A 24238-nucleotide genomic window follows, 5' to 3' on the forward strand; every position below is an offset into this window, starting at 1 on the left:
CCAGCAGTTGACAAGAACAGTAGGAGGGGAAATAAACAAGGGGAAATAGTTTTACTTTGTGTAATGGCCCATCCACTCCCAGTCTCTATTCAAGCCTAAGTTAATTGTATCCAGTTTGCAAATTAATTCCAATTCAGGAGTCTCTCGTTGGAGTCTGTTTTTGAAGTTTTTTTGTTGAAGAATTGCCACTTATAGGTCTGTAATTGAGTGACCAGAGAGATTGAAGTGTTCTCCGACTGGTTTTTGAATGTTACAATTCTTGACATCCGATCTGTGTCCATTTATTCTTTTGTGTAGACACTGTCCAGTTTGGCCAATGTACATGGCAGAGGGGCATTGCTGGCACATGATGGCATATATCACATTGGTAGATGTGCAGGTGAACGAGCCTCTGATAGTGTGGCTGATGTGATAGGTCCTATGATGGTGTCCCCTGAATAGATATGTGGACACAGTTGGCAACGGGCTTTGTTGCAAGGATAGGTTCCTGGGTTAGTGTTTTTGTTGTGTGGTGTGTGGCTGCTGATGAGTATTTGCTTCAGGTTGGGGGGCTGTCTGTAAGCAAGGACTGGCCTGTCTCCCAAGATCTGTGAGAGTGATGGGTCATCCTTCAGGACAGGTTGTTGATCCTTGATGATGCGTTGGAGAGGTTTTAGTTGGGGGCTGAAGGTGATTGCTAGTGGCGTTCTGTTATTTACTTTGTTGGGCCTGTCCTGTAGTAGGTAACTTCTGGGTACTCTTCTGGCTCTGTCAGTCTGTTTCTTCACTTCAGCAGGTGGGTATTGTAGTTGTAAGAATGCTTGATAGAGATCTTGCAGGTGTTTGTCTCTGTCTGAGGGGTTGGAGCAACTATTCTTTGACACCCCACATAATCTCCCACAACTGGGACAATTTAAATCAATAAAAATAGAAAAAATGCTTTAAAAACGTACTTTTACGCGTGTGAAAACTTAAACAGAAAAAATTCTGTAAAAGCTCTTAAAAATAAACATTGATATTATCAACTGAAACTATAAAAAAAATCAAATTCTGCCAAGCCTAAATATAAATATTAAAGCAAAGTAGGAACAGGAGAGAAATTATTGCTTGGGCAGATACAAATTTACCACTTGTTTTTTTTACCAGAGGTCCTGGCTCACATCAGAATATATTTCAATAAGGAGTGATTCTTTCTGTACGTACTCAGAAGTTGGGGAATAATTCTTGGAGTGGAGTCAGCGCAACGATTGCTTTCATTATTTGCAGCTGTACAAAACAAATAAGTTTGAAAGAAATATAGAGGTGCCAAATGTAATCCCAGTGATGTGTGAGCGAACACAATGTTTACTGCCGCAGCAAGGACATACATGAAGTTCGCGACTTACTGCTGTTGACTTTCCTGCCTTACATGTCACCTTTGATAAATGAGCTAATCTACTGATAAGTGCTCAAAATAATAAAGTAATTTAATTAAAGGGGTTTTAAAACATTCCTTCTTTAGCATCCAAAACTGTCTAAGTGACTATGCGCAACATACAGATGATCCCGCATAGAGCAATCTTGATTAGATTAATGGGAAGTGAACAAAGCATTTCTGGAAAACTAGAAACCCTAACGTGCAGCCCATGTTTAAGTATGTCTGCATCTACAAAGAGGTGTCAGGCTGACACACAAGAGAAGCGATGATAAATCAGTGCAAAAACACCCCCTCCAAAACTCATCCCTTATGAGAATTCTGAGCGAACACAGGGACATAGGATTGGCCACATGAGATCAGACTAGAGACGGAGCTATCCGGTCCGCTATCCTGCCTTTGTTAGTGGCTAATACCTGGTGCTTCCAGGGAAGGAGGAAAAAAACCTGGCAGAGATCCACTTTTGTCTCTACACAAGACTCTAGAAGAGACTTCCAGTTCTAGCATTTCCAGTAGGGTGAAGCTGAGGTGGCAACAAAATCATTGAGGAGATTTGTTAAATGCCTCCTGCTGTCCAAATGGCAGCTGGAGAGAGGTTGTGGCTGGGCAGATGGAGCATGATCTGCTGTCTCACCCTTAGTGATATTTCCTCCACACTATTGGTAAGACATATTAGGCTTGAATCAAACCCCATTGAAATTAAGGGAAAGTTTCCCATTGATGTCAATGAGCATTGATTGGGTCAAACCCATTGGTAGGGCAGTGAGATCATACATTGCTGCTGCCCATGCTATGCCCATGCTAGAGTTGAACAGGGGCCCTCGTTCTCCAGGCCTGTCAATAAGTAACTTCACCCGCACTAAAGTCCTGTCCTGAGAAGAGACACCTCTTTTCCTTACAGTCAGTCCCGTGGGATGAAGAACTGAAGGACATGTCTGCAGCTCACATTTAGTAATAGTGTCTGGGAAACAAGATGTGAAACACTTGCATATGTAACCCTAAAAGCTTCTTTTGGGAGGACTAGATAGGGGAAGGCTAATGCAGCCCCTTTCCTTTTTTGGTTTTTCTAAAGAGTCCCTCGTGCAACAAATCAGCATGGACTCCTTTCTCCCTCCCACTGGTTCTGCATATTTCTAAATCCTGGAGCTGTGCCAGGTCTTCTCTTTCCCAAAGGAATTGCCATCATTTTGACCATGAAATAACATTCCCTGCCTTTTTTCCATAGCTATGAGATTACTGCATTTCCCAAATACTTCAAACCACGCTTGAGTGAATATCACTTTGCAGCTGATTGCAGATGGTGCTACCCCCTTTCCCAGCTCTCATGTTTATCTTATGCCTGAAGTTCTAAATTCTGGATCTGTCATAAAACTATGAAGAAAGGACATGCCTATGGCCCCTCCATAACTCAAACTGGACACAGAGTGGCAATGTCTCTGTCATTATTAAGCTCTCTGTGCACCACGGTGTCAAGGAGGAGACAATGACTCTGATTAATGAGTTGATGCAGTTCAAGACCAAGCAGTCTTGACCTGCCACCGCTTTCTGTGGCCCCTTTCCATAAATCTGTAACTGATACAGTGGTTGGTAAGAATCAGGAAAGCGTATGGTGTTGGCCACTCGAGGAGTTTCCTCCAAGCAGGTGTGGTCAGAATGTGACGGCTGCATTTCTAAAGCAGAGAAACAAAGGGTGAAAGGCCCTGGTAATTAACACAGGGTTTCCAAACGTCAACACGCAAGGCAATTGAGTGACCCCTCCAAAGGGCTGCTGTTGATTAGAGGAGGAAACCAGTGTGAGTGACCCTGTGGCAGTTTGTCAGGAAATGCTGATGTGTCTCTGGGTAAGACAGTGTTGCAGGAACTCAGCAAAGCCCATGAGAACGTTTCTTATCTTTTAACACTGACTCTGCTAAGCAGTTGTTTTTACTGCGATACAGGAGATCTCCCATCCACTGGGGATGGATGATGTTATTTTTGTTGATGCTGGAAACATTCAGACCCAAGCTACTGCCTTTAGCTGAGCCGTACCAGGCGGTCTGTTTGTGCAGCACTGAAAACAAGAACAGGTGTGGACTACACGGCTCACGAATCAGCTACACTCATATTAACTCCCATGGCTTGGAAAGTCAGCAAAAGTATGAAACCCATTGCTTTGCCCATTGACACATCTCTGGGATTAAAGTCTTTATTGGCAGCTTTTTAACGGTCGGTAAAGCAGATCTATAGATTGTTTTACTCTGCTTGGAATGACTGCGTTAACCTTTTCTCGGACCTGGAGCTGTAACTTCGGGCAGGTTTGCCAGTGCTCTGCTCACACACACTCGTCTACACTCACAGAAGTGTCCATGAATGTGTGGCTCTCTGTGTTCTGTCTTATACATTTCCCCTGAAAAAACCCCACAAAACCTAAAGGTTTAAAAATTTTAAATGTTGACCAATTTTCCTGCCAAGTTGTGTAGCTTCAGTGCAGGGAAGAATGGTCTCACGGACAAGTAATTGGGCTCAGGAAACCTGGATCTGAGTCCTGGCTCTGCCAGAGTCTCCCAGCTTGACCTGGAACAGTCCAATCAATTAATCCCTCAGTTGCTAATCGGCTGCCTGTATGCTGTATCCATTTTCCCCACCTCTTGTCTATTTAAATTGTAAGCTGTCCAGGGCAAGGGCTGTTTGTTTTGTGTACATACAGAATCTAGCTCAATGGGGCACAGATGTTGGCTGGGGTCTATGGGCATTCCTGTTATATAAATAATCATATCAACACGACTTCTTAGGGAAAGGCACATTGCTTCTATTTGTACAATGCCTTTCAACTCAAAAAAAGTTTCAAAGTGCTCTATAAACTGTGTAGCATCCAACTGATGCTCATTGAGCTGTAGGTACTCAGCACCTGTGAAAATTCACCACATAGATCAGGTGTGGCCATGATAGGCCTGTGTTTGCAAAATCTTCTTTCTAGTGAGTGTAGTGTGAACTCACTGGAAATGTGGCTTCATATTTTATGTTACAAAACAGAAACTACCCACTGCTGATGGTTTGCCTGCTTGTCACACCTTACACAATCTGCCAGGTACTTTATCTCTTTGTAGCTAGTCTCTAGCTGAACTTGGCGAGCAGCCCTCATCCCTGAAATCATAGCCCTGAAATCAACAGGATATTAGGTACCTGAAACATAAAATTCATCTGCCGGTCTGCTGTCTCTCTCCATACCTGAAACATTCAGCAGCAGCCTGTCATTTAATCTATGGTGTGTAGAAAGCTTTAATCACGGGCCTTTTCTAATGTGGCCACAATGACATTCCCTTCTACTGTCAAACCGAGTTCACAGGGGGCTTCTCCCAGAAAGAGGCACAGAAACCTACCTACTTGTCAGCACCCAGCTTCAGGACACTACATCAGTCCTGATTTTCCCAGGGAGCAAGAAAGAGGGCAGGTGGATCAATGGTCAGATGGTTTTGAGAGCAGCGTTGGTGGTGCTGACGAGCCAGATGGCCGTGAGGGCGTACAGGTTGACACGGGTGACATCCGTTGCTCTGGTTCTCAGGCCCATCTCCACGACCTTCATGGCATTTACAGAGAAAGGCTTATCAGCGATCTTCCTTAGGAGTTTTCTTTTACAGCCAAGCCCTATATTTGGAGGCTATTAAGTAGCTGCCTTGCCTCTGTATGCTTGGTACTGGGCTTCTGTTTAAAAATGTGACTGTTCCACATACCTGAGAAACACATGCATTTGAAACTTCTCCTGCCTGCTCTGATGGTTTGGCAGGTTGCTATTGACCGGCTCTCACTTCTTGAAGGAGTTTTGTTTTCCGGGCCTGTATTTTATTTTCACATCACCTTTGAGTGTTTTTCCCAGCATTGAAGAATCAGGTGATTGATGATAAGCATGGTTTAGGCAGCATGCAGAAGGGTGTGGATGTCAGCACCAGGCATGCAGGGCATTTATTATACTGGTGAAGATCTGAGGTAAGTCACCGTCTAAACCATACCTCCTCTAACTCCTATGACATTCCCACTATAATACTGTCTTTATCCTAAGCTTTGAATGCTATGCTGAGAAATCTTGGACAGAGTTGTTCAGCAGGGCAATGTGCACACAGACTAATACCGCTTCTGTTATTTGTATTACAGCAGCACCTAAAGAGCCCCATTGCACTGAGCACTCTGCAAACACATAGAAAAAGACAGCTTGAAAGCTAAACAGGCAGGCAAACTGAGTACGATTGTCCCCAGTATACAGATGCAGGATTGAAGCACAGAGAGATGAAGTGACTTGCCCAAGGTCACCTAGGAAGTCTATACCAGAGTCAAGAATTAAACCGAAATCTCCAGATTTGCCCTGTTCAGTGCACTCCCTCTGAAGCTCTGGCTCTGACCACTGTCAGAGATAGGAGACTGGGCTAGGTGGACCATTGGTCTGACCCAGTAGGGCCGTTCTTATGTTCTCATCTCTTGAGTTACAGCCCAGGTCCTTAACCACAACATCCCTCCTCTCTTGCAGATGAGGCCAAAGCAGTAGCAACAGTGCCATTTAGTTGTGGAAGCTATGTGTTCTGAATGGAGAAGATGAGGCATCTCACCCTATTATATGTTAGTATCTGATTCTAGTATTGCCAATCCCAAACATTCAAAAATCATCCCCCCCAGAATCATGAGATTGGCATAAATAATAAGATTTTAAAAATTGGGATAAGCGGTCTTTATTTACCTTCTGGTATTTTTCTAGCTTTCCCCATTACCACAAGGGCTAGAGAAAGTTACTTTAAAAAAAAAAGAAAGAAAGAAAAAAGCTGAGATTCCTTCATGATCACATGGCTTCAGGAGCTGGGGATTTAATAAAACATAGCAAATATTGTGAGACTCGTGATAAAATCACGAGAGCTGGTCGCACAGCTGTTTCTTGCCCTCCTATGAATGGTGACCTTGAACCTAAATCCACAAACGATTATGGATGTTCGGTCTTCATGCACACAACTATTCACTGAATAGCAGCACTTCCTCCCTCAAGTGAGAGTAGGGTCTCCTTTGGTGTGATTATGATCATTAAAATACCCCTGTAAAAATAACACCTTATGACCCATCAGAGGAGCTTTCTCAGAATCAGATTTGCTGACTTTGCCATCAAAAGTACGGAATATTGCTTTTTACTCCAGTTAGCCTTGCCGAGGCAAAACAGCAATAGGAGACTGAGCTGCCGTCTGTTCTGTCTCTTGCATCGCCAGTAGAACTGCTGCCATTCTATGCCCCACCATGCGCGAGCTGCAGGATCTTTATCTACCGGTGATGACACTCAAGCCACAACCCAGGGTGTTATTTTTACAGCCCCACGATTGTGTTTTCACAGTAACTTTTCAGAGTCCAGCCACATTTCTAGTCTACACTTCAACTTTGAGACAAACTTTCTAATTTGGATAAAAGGATCAAGTCACTTTAGGATAAAATGTCTTAGTGTTAAAAAATAAAAACCCAAACTCTTATCAATAATTAAATTAAAAGAAAACATTAAGCATATATATTTTCCCCCTAAATCAACTTTAAAACTATCTGATTTTCAGTGATTTCTAGTGGGACCTTATATTTCCTGGGGCTTAATTCTACAAAGACATATATATGAGTGCAATTTTACACATGGATGGACTATTGAGGTCAAACATATGCATAAAGCTATTTGTGTGCATGAGTCTTTGCAGATTCAGGGTCTTAGTCCTAAAATGCTTTATGTAGCTGTCAAGATAGCAGCCTCCTGTCTGATTATTAATTATTCTTTGTCATCTGATGCAGGTGTTAGACCATCTTTTATGTCATGGCTCACATTTCCTTTCTTCCTTGTGCTGAATTACATAAAAGGGAGATAAGAACATAAGAACAGGTATAATGGATCAGACCAAAGGTCCATCTAGCCGAGTATCCTGTCATCCGACAGTGGCCAATGCCAGGTGCCCCAGAGGGAATGAACAGAAAATCATCAAGTGATCCATCCCCTGTCACCCATTCCCAGCTTCTGGGAAACAGAGGCTAGGGACACCATCCCTGCCCATCCTGGTTAATAGCCATTGATGGACCTATCCTCCATGAACTTACCTAGCTATGTTTTTGAACACTGTCATAGTCTTGGCCTTCACAACATCCTCTGGCAAAGAGTTCTACAGGTTGACGGAGCGTTGTGTGAAAAAGTACTTCCTTTTGTTTTAAACCTGCTACCTATTAATTTAATTTGGTGGCTCTAGTTCTTGTGTTATGAAAAGGAGTAAATAACACTTCCTTATTTACTTTCTCCACACCAATCATGATTTTATAAGCATCTATCATATCCCCCTTTAGTCATCTCTTTTCCAAGCTGAAAAGTCTCAGTCTTATTCATCTCTCCTCACATGGAAGCCGTTCCATACCCCTAATCATTTTTTTTTGCCCTTTCCTATTTTGAACCTTTTCCAATTCCAATATTTTTTTTTGAGATGGGGTGACCAGATCTGCATCCAGTATTCAAGATGTGGGCATACCATGGATTTATATAGAGGCAATGTGATATTTTCTGTCTTATTGTCAATCCCTTTCTTAATGATTCCCAACATTCTGTTCGCTTTTTTGACTGCCGCCGCATATTGAGTGGATGTTTTCAGAGAACTATCCACAATGACTCCAAGATCTCTCTTGAGTGGTAACAGCAAATTTAGACCCCATCATTTTATATGTATAGTTGGGATTATGTTTTTCAATGTGCATTACTTTGCATTTATCAACATGGAATTTCATCTGCCATTTTGTTGCCCAGTCACCCAGTTGGGAGAGATCCTTTTGTAGCTCTTTGCAGTCTGCTTGGAACTTAACTATCTTGAGTAGTTGTGTATCATCTGCAGATTTTGCCATCTCACTGTTTACCCCTTTTTCCAGATCATTTATGAATATTTTGAATAGGACTGATCCCAGTACAGACCCCTGGAGGACACCACTACTTACCTCTCTCCATTCTGAAAAACAACCATTTATTCCTACCCTTTGTTTCCTATCTTTTAACAAGTTACCAATCCATAAGACGACTTGCCCTCTTATCCCATGACAGCTTACTTTGCTTATGGGCCCTTGGTGAGGGACCTCATCAAAGGCTTTCTGGAAATCCACTGGATCTCCCTTGTCCACATGCTTGTTGATCCCCTCAAAGAATTCTAGTAGATTGGTGAGCCATGATTTCCCTTTACAAAAACCATGTTGACTTGTCCCCAACAAATTATGTTCATCTGTGTATCTGACAATTTTGTTCTTTACTATAGTTTCAACCAATAGTACAACAGCTTGGACTGGAAGTCAAACAGCAGCCTACACATCTATTATATCTCACCACCAGAATGGACATATGGATCTTTTCATCAGATTTCATACTGACATTATTTGTCCCTATACATGTACATATTCAATCTCTCCAAACACTTGCGGTATTCCTTTCAAGACGGCTACCTAGGGAGTTGTGCAGTTACACTGCACAGATGATGCTTAAAATCATAAATTAAAAATTGACTTGACCTGTACAACAAATGATACCTTGGATTATTACAAGTGAAAGAATTTTGGACATAATTTTCTTCCCTTTACAGTTACTGGATTACCTTTTGCATTTGACTCAGCTTGGTTTCCAGGCACTTGCACAACGTGGTTGTGGTTGTGTTTTCAACATCGCAGAGAAATGTTTTAAAAAACTCCCTGGAAACAGTTCTTAGAAACAGCATGATGCAGTGGCGAGGGTACTGGCTGGGAGCCAGGAGAAAGCTGGGTTCTGTTCCTGGCTCTACTGTCGACCAGCTGTAAGATTTTAGGCACAGTCACATCCTCTATTTGTGCCTGTATCTCCCCTCCCCACCATGTGTCTGTTTTGCCAATCCCAAGTGATCAAAACCCATGAGATTTAAAAAATAATGATAAATGTTGAGTTCTTTTTATTTATCTTCCAGTGTTGGAGCCCTCAGGGTTCACATTTTCACTCTCTTTTCAACCATGAGATCAAGAAAGTGACTTTTTTAATGAGATGTTTACCACATCACCTGACTCCAGGGAGTGGGGCTTTAGGAAAAAATACCATATATCCTGAGACTTGTGATAAATCATGAGAGTTGGTGATGATGCCTTGGACTGTAAGCTGTTCGGGGCTGGGGCTGTCTGTTACTCTACGCCTGTACAACACCTAACATAATGGACCTGACCACACCCACATGCTACAGTAATACAAATAAATCATTATCATGCTAAGATGGTAAACCCTTTTTCTTTTAAGTGCTGAGCCTGGACTAAATTACCCAGGGTCCCAATCACCTCCCCTCAGATCTGCATGCAGAGGGTATGCTGTACACAGATGTGGCCCTCACTGTGCAGAAGGGGATGGGGGCCAGTCCGCAGTATTGGCTCCTCCCTCCCATCCCAGACCCCAGGGATCTGTGCAAGGGGTGGGAGTAAGAGGGGACCAGGCCAGCCACCCACTTCCCCAACCAAACCCTGCAGAGCAATGAATACAGGCTGTACTGACTTCACTGCAGTTCCCCTCTGTACTGTGTACCCACCAATAACTCAGGGAGAAGAAGATGGCAGGAGCAGTCACCGGTCTGATATGAGTTTCCTGTTGCTTTTATGTATTGTACTGCAAAGTGGAGACGCGTTTCCTGCCTCCTCTTCATTGTAGGTTTGCTCTGGTAATGAGGTAGTTGGCAAGAACACTTGTTATGAATGTCATGACCCTTGTACTACTAAGAGAAGGACAAGAATTATTTACTGGGGAAAAGGAGAAAGTTAATCTAGGCCTGGATTCTGCAATCTGAGCTGGGTGGGCAGGGGCCACTGACTTCAGCAGGACCCTGTCCAGGTCCAGGGACAATCTGCCCTATCAGATTGGGTTGTAGAATTGAGGCCTGTGGGAGTTACAATGGAGCCTTTTAAGGGAGATTCTGTAAGTGTCTGGTTGACATTTTGATTGAATGTGCACGGGATTAAAAAAATCTTTTTGGTAAATGCTGAGAGATTTATTGATAGAGCCATAAAATCTAAATAGCTCACCTGAATACACTGAGCAGGGCAGCAATAGAATTCACCATGTTGCAGTATAAATAAATAAGCAGTGCACTGGACAAGCTTCCAAGGACTTTTAAAAGCTTCTTCATATGAAAGCAAACATTGACTTTAACTTTGACCTGACAGGACTTTTGAGGCTAGATTTCTCAACCCTGACATCAGTGGCCCTGCTCCTGTGAGTAAGTGCTCACCAGGGGAGAGTAAGAGCTGCATGTCTCACCCCTAAGGGTTCAGTTCTGCCACCTGTCCTCGAGCTGAGCAGTACCTTCTTGCCACAAGCTATCCTATTGATGGTATTGTTCAGTGTGAATACAGGTGCCAGAATCCAGCCCTAACTAAATACATATTAGGATGCAGTATTTGGGGAGGAAGGTTCAGGTATGTTTTGTTAAGTATGACTTAGCTTATTTGCCCTGCCACTCTCTGCTGGAAGTTACTTTCATAATTCCACTGGCTTCTCAACCCCCTGAGCCTCTCCAAATAAATAAATCAAATATTAAAATAGGGCGACTCCCATTCTTGTTTCCCACCAGGCCCTGTGGCAGCCCCCAGCCTCCAAGAAAAATGATCTCTTGGCCAACAGGGCAATGATCTGGAAAGTGGAAGAAAAGTCAGGCCCTGGTGGGACTGTAGGAGGGACGTAAATTTCGTGAGGGGTCACCTTGCTAGTTTCAGCATCTAGTGATTCTAATTCAATGCGGCTTCAGTTTTCCCACTGGTCCACCCTCTTCATTTCACCTTTGATTTTTTTTTCTGTCCACTCTCTAATATGGCTTTGGCAAGTAGGAGAAGGCACACGCTATGTTTATAATACCCGTCCTGTTCCCTGGCTGCAGTCATGAAGTGTATGTGTGGTAAGGATTTTCCCCCTCTGCATGGGGGAGAAAAGCATTGAAATTACATTTTGTTTATTCTGTTCTTTGGCTTCCTGAAGCCAAAACAAACGCTGTGAAAGAGGTAGCTCAGCCACATAAACACTGTAATTGAAAAACACGTTTGTCTTTTGCAAAAACATTTTCAAGTATTATGAAAACCTCACAACTGCCTTGCTCACCAGTAACAACAGCAGCTCAGATCTAATCAGCGAGTGCCAGCCAAGAACGTGCTGATGGTATGGCACTACAGAGCCAGTGCAACAATGCTGCATTCACTCATTAAAGATGAAATTCAGTCTTGTGCACAAAGCCAGTATAATGCACCACTTAAGATCCACGTTAGCCCTGCAGGAACCAGAGGGACCAAGTGAAGAATTAAAAATTTTCTTAAAGTTAATGTTTAAAGTCAAATTTACAGAAGTTAAGAGGGAAGGTATTGTACATCTGGGGTCAGGCTTGGGTTATGAGGGATTACAAGTATCGGTTACAAGGTTCACAAGATACATACATAGTACATATCTAGCATAGACCCAGATTGGCGTGCGGGAGTTTTTAAAACATCAGTGGATAAGTGATCTCAGGTACACCACCCATAGAATGTATTAAGAGTCCAAGTCAGTATTGGTGTAGTGAATAAGGACATGGGTGGGGTGCGTCCATTGGTTTGTCAGGGAAGGAAGGAAGTGGGTTATTTCCTTGACCAGCGGTCTCGATTACTTGATCTGGTATTGACGGTGTCCCATGATGTGTTCCGGGTCTATGTCTCTTGACCACCTGATGGGGTCAGACACCATGAGCTATCGCATGAGCCGGGCGTAGCATTGACCGACTCCGCACACTCTCAGCACCGGCACATTGTGAGGGTCCCATGCGCCCAGGGCTCCCATGATCAGGGTGTGGATCTGGACCTCGGAGCCCTGGGCTCTCAGGGTGTCGACCAGTGAGGTGTATTTCAACACCTTACGAGCTCGGGCGTTGTGGAAAGCCAGTGACCTGTTTTCGAATGGCACCCTGACATCCACCATGAGGATCTTCTTCTTTTCCGTGTCGGTCACGACGATGTCAGGTCGCAGTCGGCTGGTTACATACCCAGTATTGCCAAGTAGCACCATGTAGCTAGCCCAAGTCACATTAGCGGCTATATCCTGAGAAAACCAGCTAGATACACACAGGACTCAAATAAAGCTCAGTTGGCTAATTAAATGACAAACTGAAAAATATTTCCAAATCTACTGGCCACTGACAGGTTGTTACAGGAACCAGTTATTGAAAAGATAAATGTGTTGTCTTAGAGGAACTGAAGTAGCTGAAAAGTAGATTTGTAACAATAGGTGTCAAGTTACATAGGTGGGTGTGGTTATGCAAAGGACATGTTAGAAACCCAGCAGTTACTGTGCACCCATGACATCACCTGCTGTAACAATTTTCAAATAAATAAGTGAAGAATAAGTGAAATTGAAACTACAGGGTAGAATGCAAAATCTGGAATTTGGCCAGGACCCTGGAGCTTATATAATATCAGTCGTCATACAACAAGTGCCATGGGATCTCTAATGACGACAAGTGGTCAAGACCTTGGTTTAATGTCTCATCTGAGAGGGAGCTTGCAGTTCAGGAAGAGAGTTGGTATCACCTGCTGAGGGTTTCTCGCAAAATGTTTTTGAGTGGCACCGTCTTTAGAAAGCAACGTTTTTAGAAGGCTGGAGCTCTCAGGTATTAGCTAGCCTCTGCTGAGTTTGTGACGGGAATTTGAATAGCTCACGAAAGAAGCCAGTCTGCTGTACATGGGAGTGAGTCACTTTTCGCGGAAGGAACGTGCAGTGCCGAGACCATTTCACATGAATTTTTTAAAAGAGAAATTTGGGAGTGGCAGGAGGGAAAGCACTTTTTCATCCATCTGAAAGCTCTGTTTCTCTTTGTTCAATATGTTAACATCGCTACACTGCTGAGTAAAATGCCTTTGTTATAAGTCAAGCTAAGGATTTCTGGCTTAACAAGTTCAATGTGAGGGAGAAGATGAAGATTTGAAGTGCATACAGGGAAAGAAAACATAAGACTTTAATGTCATAGCTCTGGAAAATGAGAAACAAATCGAAGCATATTTGTGGTTGTACTGATTACTCTTCCCTCAGTGTGAGCAAGACAACTGCTCTGGCCAGTTTCACTTTTGTTTCTTGTCAGTTTCACTTTCTGCAGCTGTGTTTGGCTTCATAGCAGAGGAGGGTGATGTTACATTTATTGAACTCTACCATGAATACATACATTTCAATCTAGGCTATGTCTCATAAAACCCTTTTAAAACAAAATCTAACCTTTGGACCTTGAAATCAGTTGACAGGACCACTTTAAGAGTTCAGTCGAATGGCAAATTCTGCCAAAGAGCGGAGCAGCAGTGCATAATGGACAGAGGGCACCATTGTGGGCATCAGCAAACATGGGTTTTTCTCTGTGCTCTGCCAGTGACTCACTGTGTGACCATGGCAAAGTCACTTCACCTTTCTGTGCCTCCATTTCCCCATCTGTAAAACCAGGATAACATGTTAACCAATCTGTGTGAACTGCTTTGAGATCTACCTTTGGAAAATGCTAAGTATGATTTACTAATAATGTGGGGTGTGACAGGGTCGGGCCAGATGGCTACAGGAGAGTGATAGAAGGCAGATGTATTAGCCCCAGGTTAAGTAGGTCCCTTTTCCCTGGGTAAGGTAACAGGGAAGGTTTCAGAACAATCAGGAACCTTCTGGAAACAATTAAGACAGACAGCCTGATTAGAACACCTGCAGCTGATCAAGAAGCTGCTAGAATCAATTAAGGCAGGCTAATCAGGGCACCTGAGTTTAAAAAGGACCTCACTTCAGTTTGTGGTGCGCGTGTGAGGAGCTGAGAGTGAGAACGCGGACTGTTGGAGGACTGAGCAGTACAAGCATTATCAGACACCAGGAGGAAGGTTCTATGGTGAGGATAAAGAAGGTGTTGGGAGGAGGCCATGGGGAAGTAGCCCAGGGAGTTGTAGCTGTCGCATAGCTGTTCCAGGAGGCACTCTAGACAGCTGCATTCCACAGGGTCCTGGGCTGGAACCTGGAGTAGAGGGCGGGCCTAGGTTCCCCCCAAACCTCCCAGCTCCTGGTCAGACACAGGAGGAGTTGACCTGGACTGTGGGTTCACGAAAACAGCCAAACTGAGGGCTGCCATGAATCTCCGAGGCGAGCAAATCGGCCAACAAGCGCAAGACCCACCAAGGTAGAGGAGGAACTTCGTCACAGGGGGCAAAATAAAACATACTCTTAGCATCCTCACTGCCGGTTATTAGAGAGCCCTAGGGAATTTGAAGGTCAGGATAGCATGCAGTAAAAGCTGATGACTGCCCTATGGAGAGAGTTTTCCACACCAGCCATGTGACAGACTGACATTGGTGTTAGGACCACAAACACGGCTGTAAATTTGCCTTATGAAACAGCGCTATACTCTGCAACAATAATGTCCCCAAACAAAGCAAGTGTCACTGCCGTATTTGTGGCTATTACTTAGGAATACTGCAGGTTTTGTCATTGTTGTGTTGTTGTTTTTCAATATGCTGGATATTGCAGACTTATAAAGGGAAGGCAGTTGCTCCCCAGAAATTTTCCCCACGTATGTTGTTCATTAAAGGAAACCATACACTTAAAATGTATTGTCTCCTGCAACAACTTGAATTATTCATTGAGGGCCTCATGCACTCCACTTTTATGTCAGTGTAATGGAAATGAATAGACTTAGTCTAGCCTAAAATGGGAGTAACATGGAGTGGATCCACCTCTAGATGAAACAGAAGTGGGGAAAGAAATGTTATTTTCAGACATTAGAGAAGACATTATAAACATTGGAAAGGAAAAGGGCCAAATTCCATTCTCTCTTAACCTCATGTAGCCCCTGGCTACAGTGGAGTTACATGAGTTTAGTGAAAGAAGAATTTGGCCCCAAAGATATGAACTACAGAAAGCCTCCCTCATATTCGATTGTCTGTTCTAATAAATGTATCCCCTGGAAAACATTCCTAACTGTGTATTTTCTCCCTTATTTTGGCTCAGGTCTTGCTCTGGAAGAAGTGCTACTGAAACCAGAGTTAAGCATTACAGAAGATCAAATTGTAATCAATGCAGGAGATTTCTTCGCCATAACATGCAGGTGAGGTTTGCCCCAGCAGTGTCCGATTTCCCCGATATGTATTGGCTGCCTGGGCACAAAACCACCCCAGGATCAAAAGGGTACTCCTCAACTGCAGCTGGGGAGCTTTTGCTATATTTTTCCCTGACATGCATTTTCATGTGGAGTAGGATCTTATTTAGTCTAATAGAATGGAGAGGAGAGAACTTCTTCAGATCAATAGGACCCTCGATGTTGCAAATGGGCACAGTTGAACTCCCACTGAAGTCCATGGAAAGACTTCCATGGTCTTGTGAGTGATGGATCATATCAGCAGACCAAAAAAAACCTCATTTTCGGATACTGGATTTGGATTAGGATAAGGATTTGCCTAGCTAAGGTTCAGTTCTGCTGTGTGTAAATTCTCTATTTCACTCCGTGTGTGTAAATAAGTGACAGACTTGTTGACCACAATTGGTAATCAGCCCTCTCTGTGTACACAAGTGACCCCAAATGCGGTCTAGCCTATAAGATGACAATTAAATAAACAGCAACCAGCATATGTACATTTAAAGACCCCTCGTGTTTGAATAGATCATATCCTTTAAATCAAAGATAGCCAGGCCTCATAAAACGCAGACTGTTGGTCATAAATTATGGAGACTTTTCACCCATTGACACAGTGTGCAAAACCTGCAGGGAAGGGGCCAAATTTGGGATCAAGACTTGCATTCATAGGAAGATAAGCCTTGGCAAATCTGGGTTGTAAAGTGTTCTCTTGCAGTTGACTGGCAGATGACTGGAGTAGTAAATACACAGTGAGTTGGGGAATTTTCAGCTTTGTGAAAACATAAGGTTAGCCCCGCTGGATCAGACGATAGGCCCCAGAGGGGGTGGTATAAAGCAGGGTAAGTAATTGTGATTTACACAACAGGAGGACAGGCTTGTAGCAAAAATAACCACCCAGCAGAAGGGTGTGAGAAGATTTAAAAGCCTGGCATAAGCATGTGAGAAGGTTGACATTAAAGCAAGTCATACACAATTATTTATTATTTGTATTGCTGTAGCACCTAGGAGCCCAATCATAGACCATTGTGCTAAGTGCTGTACAAACACACAACAAAAAGACACCCCTGCTTACAGTCATTCACACACACACACACACACATTATTTTATACCTGACACATCCTGTTGGTTGTTTTGCCAGCCACCAACCCAAACTCACTCCTTCAGCATGTGAATGACACTAGCTTAGATTCATTCTACCACTTCGTTGATTTACTAACTTGTAGTTTACACTGATATTTGTGTCACCTCTGATTTTGTCCCAATCAGTCCATTTAAAACAGTGTTGCCCTTTCTTCCGGCAAATCCACTCACCCCCCCCCCCCCCATCAAATACTCACTAATTTGTTCAATTTTGTTATACAGTTGAAGGAGATTCTTTCCTGATACCTGCAGCTGGTACTGGCTTGTGAGGTCAAAAGAACCTTAAGATAGTATTTATAGCTTGGCAAGCTGTGGACAGTGGTGATGACTGTAAAGTTTAAACTGTCCTTTCATATCCAGCTGCATTATTTCTTTTCACGGTGTTATGTGGATGTGAATTCTACAAGGTGCCCGGGTGCTAATTAAAGAGGTGGGTTCTCAGTTTTGTTTTTTAAATTGGTTGCTCTTTAAATTTATTTATCACCTCATCCATGTATTGTCAGATGAAAGACTAAATAAATAACATGCTTTACACTTCTGTAGTGCCTCCGCAAGCTCAAACTACCTTACAGCCACTAAGTCATAAGTCCTCATGGCACGCCTGGGTGTAGAAAAGTGTAATTCTCCCTATCCACGTGGGAAAAACCAAGGCACAGAGAAGTTAAGTTACTTGTCTAAGGTAAAGCAACCAGTCTCTGCCACAGCTAGGTACAAAAGCTGGAACTTCTGCCCATGATTCATGTGCCTTAAACATTGGAACACTTTCATCACGTCCTCAGGTGTAAATTAGCCTAGTGCCATGTCTTGCACACACACAAAACCCTGTTTAAAGAACTGGTCTAAAACACGTCATCTGAACTTATTCCTATCGTTAAAGGGAGCTGGGACGGTTTGGATTGCGGCAAAAGAGAGAAGCATGATTTGCACAATAGCTGTCAGAACTGAGAGTAGAGTGAAATTCCCTCTGTTCTATGTGGGTCCTTTCACTGCCCCCCATTATCAGCATTAAACCAAGATTAGAACACAAGTCTCCTGACTCCTAGGCCCATGCTCCAACCGTTAAACCAGGCTGCCTCTAAGCCTTGGACGCATTACTCTACTCTTCTGCCATTGGACTGGAAAGGTGCCCCAGTGACCGTGTAATGTAGTGAGTGCAGATGAGGGGACAGAGCACCACATGTTGCTCTGCAGTTCCCCTGGAGGCAGAGCAATGACAGGCATTGCTGGGAGGCCCTCCTTTGCTAAGGGTGGTCGTTCTGACATGAGCCTGGGAAGAAGGGGTGGGGATGGAGAATTCCTCCACAGAAAAAGAGCTCTTAGTTTGAACCACCCCCTAAAAGGCTGGACAATAAGTCTGCCTTGCCTCTTTCCTCTCTGCATTTAAATACAGGAAGCTGGTGTGATGGATGAGGCTGGGGTTTCAGCATCTCTGTGGTGCAGTGCAGTACATCCAGTGATGGGGGTGAGGCTGCCCTCAGAGAGGATAGCTTCATGTTTACCCAGCACTCTCCTTTACCCACATGCTGGGAATAGCCTCCAGATTTCAGCCCAACTCCATCATCATCTTCAGGAAAGCAACAAAGGACAGAGTTGAGAACCAAGAGGATGTTTGTATTAAGGAGCAACAGGACCTTGCTGGCAGACACACACTCCCTTGTGGCACCCATTACACATATACGAGGCAACTGACCCAGACCCGCAGAGGAAGATTGTAGAGCAGCTCGCTAACACGAACTCACAGCAGGATATAGTAACAATACTTGTGGAGCACATGTGCCTTTGCACTGAACGGATATGCCCTGCCTGGAGTTCTCCCTCTATTACTACTCACAGTAGTGAAAAGCCAGAGGTCATTACTCAGTCCCCCTGAAGTCAATGGCAGTCCACTGAGTAAGGATAGTGTGAACACAGTGTCCTTTTAAAATTAAAGGCCAGACTGTGTCTTGCCTGGTGCAGTCATCCAGGAGAGGGGAAAGGCACAAAGAGCTCCCCATCCTGTCCTTGCACCCATGGAGAAAGAGAAATGCTTCAAACTAGCACTAAACACTGACCCTAGCTTCTCCACAGGAGTCTGGAGAAGGTTTGATCCATGACTCCTCCCTCTCCATGCTGATCAAACAGAACTGCTCTCATGAATCCTGTAGCAGGGGCCACTCTGGCCTTTGCTCCTCCACAGCTCCTGGAATGCCTCCTTGAGACACAATGCCTCCAGGATCTATCCCTGCAACTGTGCGCTTCTACACATCCTATGCGACAGGACTGTATTACAGACCTGATCCAAAGCTAATTGAAGTCAATGGAAACACTCATTGAATCCGGCCCTAATAGCCCTAGATATTTAAGTGCAGAATGTGGGATGTATCGGACATCAGAGACAGGACACTACATTAGATGGAAGAGATAGTATATCTGCCAGGCTGTGGTAACTCCTGTGTTCCGAGATCAGTGAAGGGCCAAATAGAAATACTGTATCTTACGCAAGCATATATTACAAGATCTGAAATCCAACTACTTCCAGACACTCCACAAAAATCAAGATGCAGTCACTGCTAATTAAAGAAAACGTGGGGTGTGGAGTTACATGAATGGTCTTCTCTCCCTTCCTTAACCCCAGTGTTAGGGAAAAAAAGAGATTTTAACTTAACTGGTAAAATGTGCAGAGAGCCTAACTCAGGAGAAGTTTACAGATGTATCTGATGCCTTCTAAAGTTTTCAGAGCAATAAATGTAGCCACTTCAAATGAGCTCATGTTCACATTGTTTCTTCAAAATGAAAAGTACATTGTCCCTCCAGCCTGCAGGAAATGGTCTTGCATTTGCTATTGCTTCTCTCAGGAAATGTCCCGTGCCACAGGGAGGGGGGCAGGGTAACTGCATCGTAAGCCTTAGCTCCCTCAAGGTGCTGGAAAAGCTAACAGCTCATAAAATACATCACAAACAGTGTTATCATTCCTCACCACATGGCACATTTATGAAAACTGGAATCACAGACATTGGCCACAGAGAACCTGGCCTAAGAAATGTAGATTATTCCACTCATTATGCCAGAGGCCGTGACAGAATCTGTATTTTGTGTTGTGTTGACAGGGGAGCAGCCTCCTTGACCTGGCTATGGGGAAATGAACCACACAAAGACGTGCCACACAGGTGGCACATATCTGAGCACCAGTGTTCAGACAACGTACAGCAGATCTGCAGCAGGCTCACAATCAACAAAGCCATAGCCAGCGACACCGGTTACTTCACCTGTGTTTATAATCACCTCCTTTCTAACAAAGACCTCATGGCCAAGACGTATGTGTTCGTTACAGGTAAGAGTTTTATCCTTCTAGATCTTCTCTCCACGTTACCACATTGGCGGTGTCAGTAATATTCCATTGTTGGACACACCCCTGCTAATTATGGGCAGGCAAACCAATTCAGATGCATTAACAGCTCTCCTGACCCTTCCACCCACCATCAGAGCAAATAGAAACAGAATATTCTAAAGAGGTTTTATTGACTTTTTGTTTTTACTTTCATTCCTCCTGGTTTCACAGGATCAGAAGTTAGAGATGGAAGAGACCTATCTAGTCCAATCCCTAGACTGGATTAGTGCATTGTCCAGTCTAGTTTTATGTGTCCCAGCTGATGTACTAATTCTTTTTCACCCCTCATTTCACTGCTCCCTTTGAGAGACTATTTCACACCCTGTGCAGCTCACAGGCAGGAAGTTTTTCCTAACACTCAACCAAAATGTTTCCTTTCTTAATTTCATCCTGCTGCTTCCACTGAAACCCCCTTATGCCACCTGAAATAATTCCTCTCCCTCCTAGGTATTTACCCCCAAGAGATATCTGTAGACAACTTTGCCCTCCACCCCAATTAGGCGTCACTTGGGTATGTCTACACTGCAGCTAGGAGTGAGCCTCCATGCCCCAATAGACAGACACACCTGACTCCCTGGGTCCGAGTTTGGGTGGCTAGCCTCAGTCTCCACCGGTACAGCAGCATCTACATTGCTATTTTGAGCATGCTAGCTCAAGCCCCACTAGTACAAGTCTATCTACCCATGCTAGGAGTCTGACTCCTACCTCCAGTGTAGACATATGCTAAGCAAGGTTATACCAGTGTAGCTATGAAAATCTCTCAGTATGGGATTTAAGAAGTAGAAGGCCAAAACCAACCAACTAAAAGTGTCCCATTTAAGAGGGCCTCCAAAACAAACCCAGACAACAGGGTTCCTAGTTCTGTTATTATTCTAGGAGGTAGGTAGGCTGGCTCCCTTTCCCCTTAGGCATCCAGGAAGGGTCATAAGGTCTCACAGAAACCTATTCACAATCTAAAAATCAAAAGACTCTAGGGCCGAGGTCAGGTGAGTGTGCTAGGGCCTGCAACCCGTAGCAAAGCCTCTAATACCCTCCCCTTCCCTTCAGCTTCTCTCTCCTGTTTATCTAGCACAGCCCCAAGGCTGCAGCAGGGTATTCCTTGATTGTAGCCAGGATGTCTTGGCTGTAAACTCCAGTGTGTTTCTTACAGAGCTTATGCCTCCCACCCCAATTCTCAAAAGTCATTCCTTTCAGCCCACTGCTCAACTTTGCTCTTCTCTGAACTCGCTCAAGTTGGTCAGTATCTTTGTGGATTCAGCTGCAACTGCATGCTGACTGTGCAACAGAAAACAATGTTCTTCTCTATGGTGAAGTGAATAATTCAAAATGAATACCGTGTTCATTTAATTTAGCCTTTTTCTGCTTGTGGAATATCCACAAGAAGATCATGAGTTCCTCAAACGTATTCCATTCTTCACTTTTTAGTCTACAGATCTTAGATATTCCAAATTCAAATAGAGTTGCTAAGCTGTGATTAGTCAGATAAGTTATATGGTATTGTTTTTGTACCTTACATCAGTGAGAACTTATGCAGATACTTGCACAGACTAATTTATCATTTAGTTCCCACAAAGATTCATGCAGAAGACTGATTATATCTCGCATTATTTCTAACTCTCATGAAACCCAGAAGTCCCAAAATGCATGATTCCCAGTCCAAAAGAGGTTACAATATGCAGAGACATCAAAACCCAATTGCTCAACCATTTGGTATATAACTGCTTGATTCATTTGGATAATTCTTTCCCCTCTTCTCTGTACTAAAATAGATATCTTCCATCTTTATTCTTCCTTCCCAGTAAGTCCCTCCTTCTCTTGGAATTTAGCTTCTAGTGTTACTTGTTAGTTCCTGTATCCATTTTCTTTTTCCCTTTGTATTTCCCTTCCCGCTCAGTCAGGAATTCTATTTCCTTGCTAGCCCATGCCCTGAACTTTATCTGCACTGATTCATGTGCTGACCTGTTTCCTTTTCTGATTACACGTTACTCAGATGCCTGCGCCTGTATTGACCCAACCCAATAGCTGAACTGCAGGAAGCACTTTATTGGAAACTCGATGCCCTGTCCTGACTCAGTGCCCTCACTGGCTTACAGGGACCACATTTAATGTGAACTGCTTTGACAGAAGCACAAGCAGAAAATCTTCTGGGACCTCCTGAGCTCTTTCCTTAAGAAAAGATTTAAGGCTATAAAGCCCTGCCTACAATGGAAGCAATCAGCACACAGCTAATTTATAAACACTACAGGTTGGCCTCTCGCTCTGCTGAAACTGGCTGTCCTGGCACCCCTATAAAATCAATGCTAGTTGACCGTTATATCCAAATCACTGAAAAACATCTTCTCGCTGTCAGATTTAGTTCACCTGGGTCATGGTTCCTCTCCATTCTCATCTGAAATCCACCCATGCTATGAAAAGGAAGTGAAGTGAAGTAAAAGTATAGAGCGAATGGGACAATTCATGCCCTATGTTACATAGATGAACTAGTGAGGCAAGGAAAGGGTGTTGAGAGAGTCTTCTCCAGGCCCTACGGTATCAGTGGGGAGTGGGATTCCCATCTAGTGCAGAAGAGAACTCTTGAAAAGTAGCTCAGCTAACAACCACTGGTTCCCTCTAGGGCATGGCCTGACAGGCTGAGTGTGGGGTCAAGCCCCCAGCAAACTAGCTGTTTTACATACCTCTGCATATGTGCCACCTGAAGACGCACACTTCGTTTCTTCCTGAAGTATCTATCTGTCTTGCCCTGCCCTGGCAGGATAGCTGTTGGGCCAAGAAAGCGGATGGTCAGTGAGGCCCTCTATGTTATATAGTTCAGACACCCATCACATGGATCATCATCATCCTCATCTTTAGTAGAACATACATTTCTTAGGCAATCGTCCCTGTGGTATCTGGGCACCATTATGTACATTTAGAAGAACATCACTTATCTCAAAGTAAAGGAATGAAGCTTCCTGTTACTGCCACACAGATGGGGCATACTGAGTTCACAAGGATCAGCTCTGGGTAGCGTGCAGCATGGATGTTTGTGAGACTGAGCCAGGTAGGGTGAGAACTGTCAGACAAACCCCAGAGGCTGGAGGTTCTGCTGAGATTACAAAGCCATTACCACCAAAGAGGAAGGGGAATGGGATTTTTCCCCTCATTCCTGGCTTGCTGCTTGATACCAAAATGAGAACATGATTGTCTCGGAAGTCCTGCTTATTGGCTATTATTTCCTGTGCTTGCATCTGTTTTTACAGCCTCCCTGGTGGAGTTTCACATCGCTGTGAGAATCTGGCATTTAGCAGCCCTCCCACCTCCCATTGCAACTGAGGCTTGACCTTTGCACATCAGTCAGATTGTACAGGACCCAGTGGCGGTGGGATCAAGCTTAGTGCCTGGTCTCTCAAAGTGGCATCGACTGTCAGCTGGATGGGGTGGCTTGGAAACTTGATTCTGGACGATTGCTTGACGCCTTTTGTGCTTCGAGCTGCAGCTGCAAATTAACAGGTGTTTTCTTTTGTTATTTGTCCTGTCACATGCCACAACTTCTGCTGGAACTAAAAGTTAGCGAAGGGTTAGAATGTAAATATTCTGGGCTTTGTGACATCCCTATGACAGTAATAATATTGGGTCTTGCATCCTGACAGGGTCTCTAAGCACTTTGCCTCTAGGTTGTGTAACATTTGTAAAGGGGCAGCCTCTGGCATGGAATATAGCAACTGTTTCAACATGATTCAGCAGCACTGCAGATGCAGACAAGCATTGAGATGCAGAGAGGTCACGGAAGGTACCCAAGGTCACACTATCAGAGCCTAGAATAGAATCCAGGAGCCCCATCCTTATTCCACTAAGTCATGCTGCCCGCAATGAGAAATTTATGTGTTTATCCCAAACTTAAGGACACCCTTTGAAATCAGCCTGAATATAGTCTGTTGCCCATCTGTTTGGGAACGTTCATTCAAACTCTAAATTGCTGTTTGAGTCTTGTCCACACACACACAAAATCACATTGCTTTTAACTAGGCTAATACAGTGGTTAAAGTAGTACAACCCACCTAGTGTGGATTCAGTATAAAGATCCTTATACTAGTATAGCTTATTCAAATAAATGCTATTCTAGGATAACTGTGTGCACAGTACTGATTTAATTATTTTTGGGGGGGGGAATCACACCCCCTACCTGAAATAGTTAAATCAGGACAAAAGCGGTGTGTAGATCAGAGCTTAGACACAACAGGGAT

At 43.8% G+C, this 24238-nt stretch overlaps 1 protein-coding gene across 2 annotated transcripts in view; it reads left to right on the plus strand.

Moving 5' to 3' along the window:
• LOC140917713 (vascular endothelial growth factor receptor kdr-like) overlaps positions 1-24238 on the plus strand; it is a 182650-nt gene that overhangs the window by 42370 nt on the left and 116042 nt on the right. For both annotated transcript variants that reach the window (XM_073361074.1, XM_073361075.1), the window contains exons 2-3: positions 15384-15480; positions 19735-19958. In XM_073361074.1, the coding sequence (XP_073217175.1) occupies positions 15384-15480; positions 19735-19958 (321 nt within the window). The remainder of the gene's footprint in view (positions 1-15383; positions 15481-19734; positions 19959-24238) is intronic.

This window comes from Lepidochelys kempii, chromosome 9 (genome assembly GCF_965140265.1).
Source record: "Lepidochelys kempii isolate rLepKem1 chromosome 9, rLepKem1.hap2, whole genome shotgun sequence".
Taxonomy (NCBI): Eukaryota; Metazoa; Chordata; order Testudines; family Cheloniidae; genus Lepidochelys; species Lepidochelys kempii.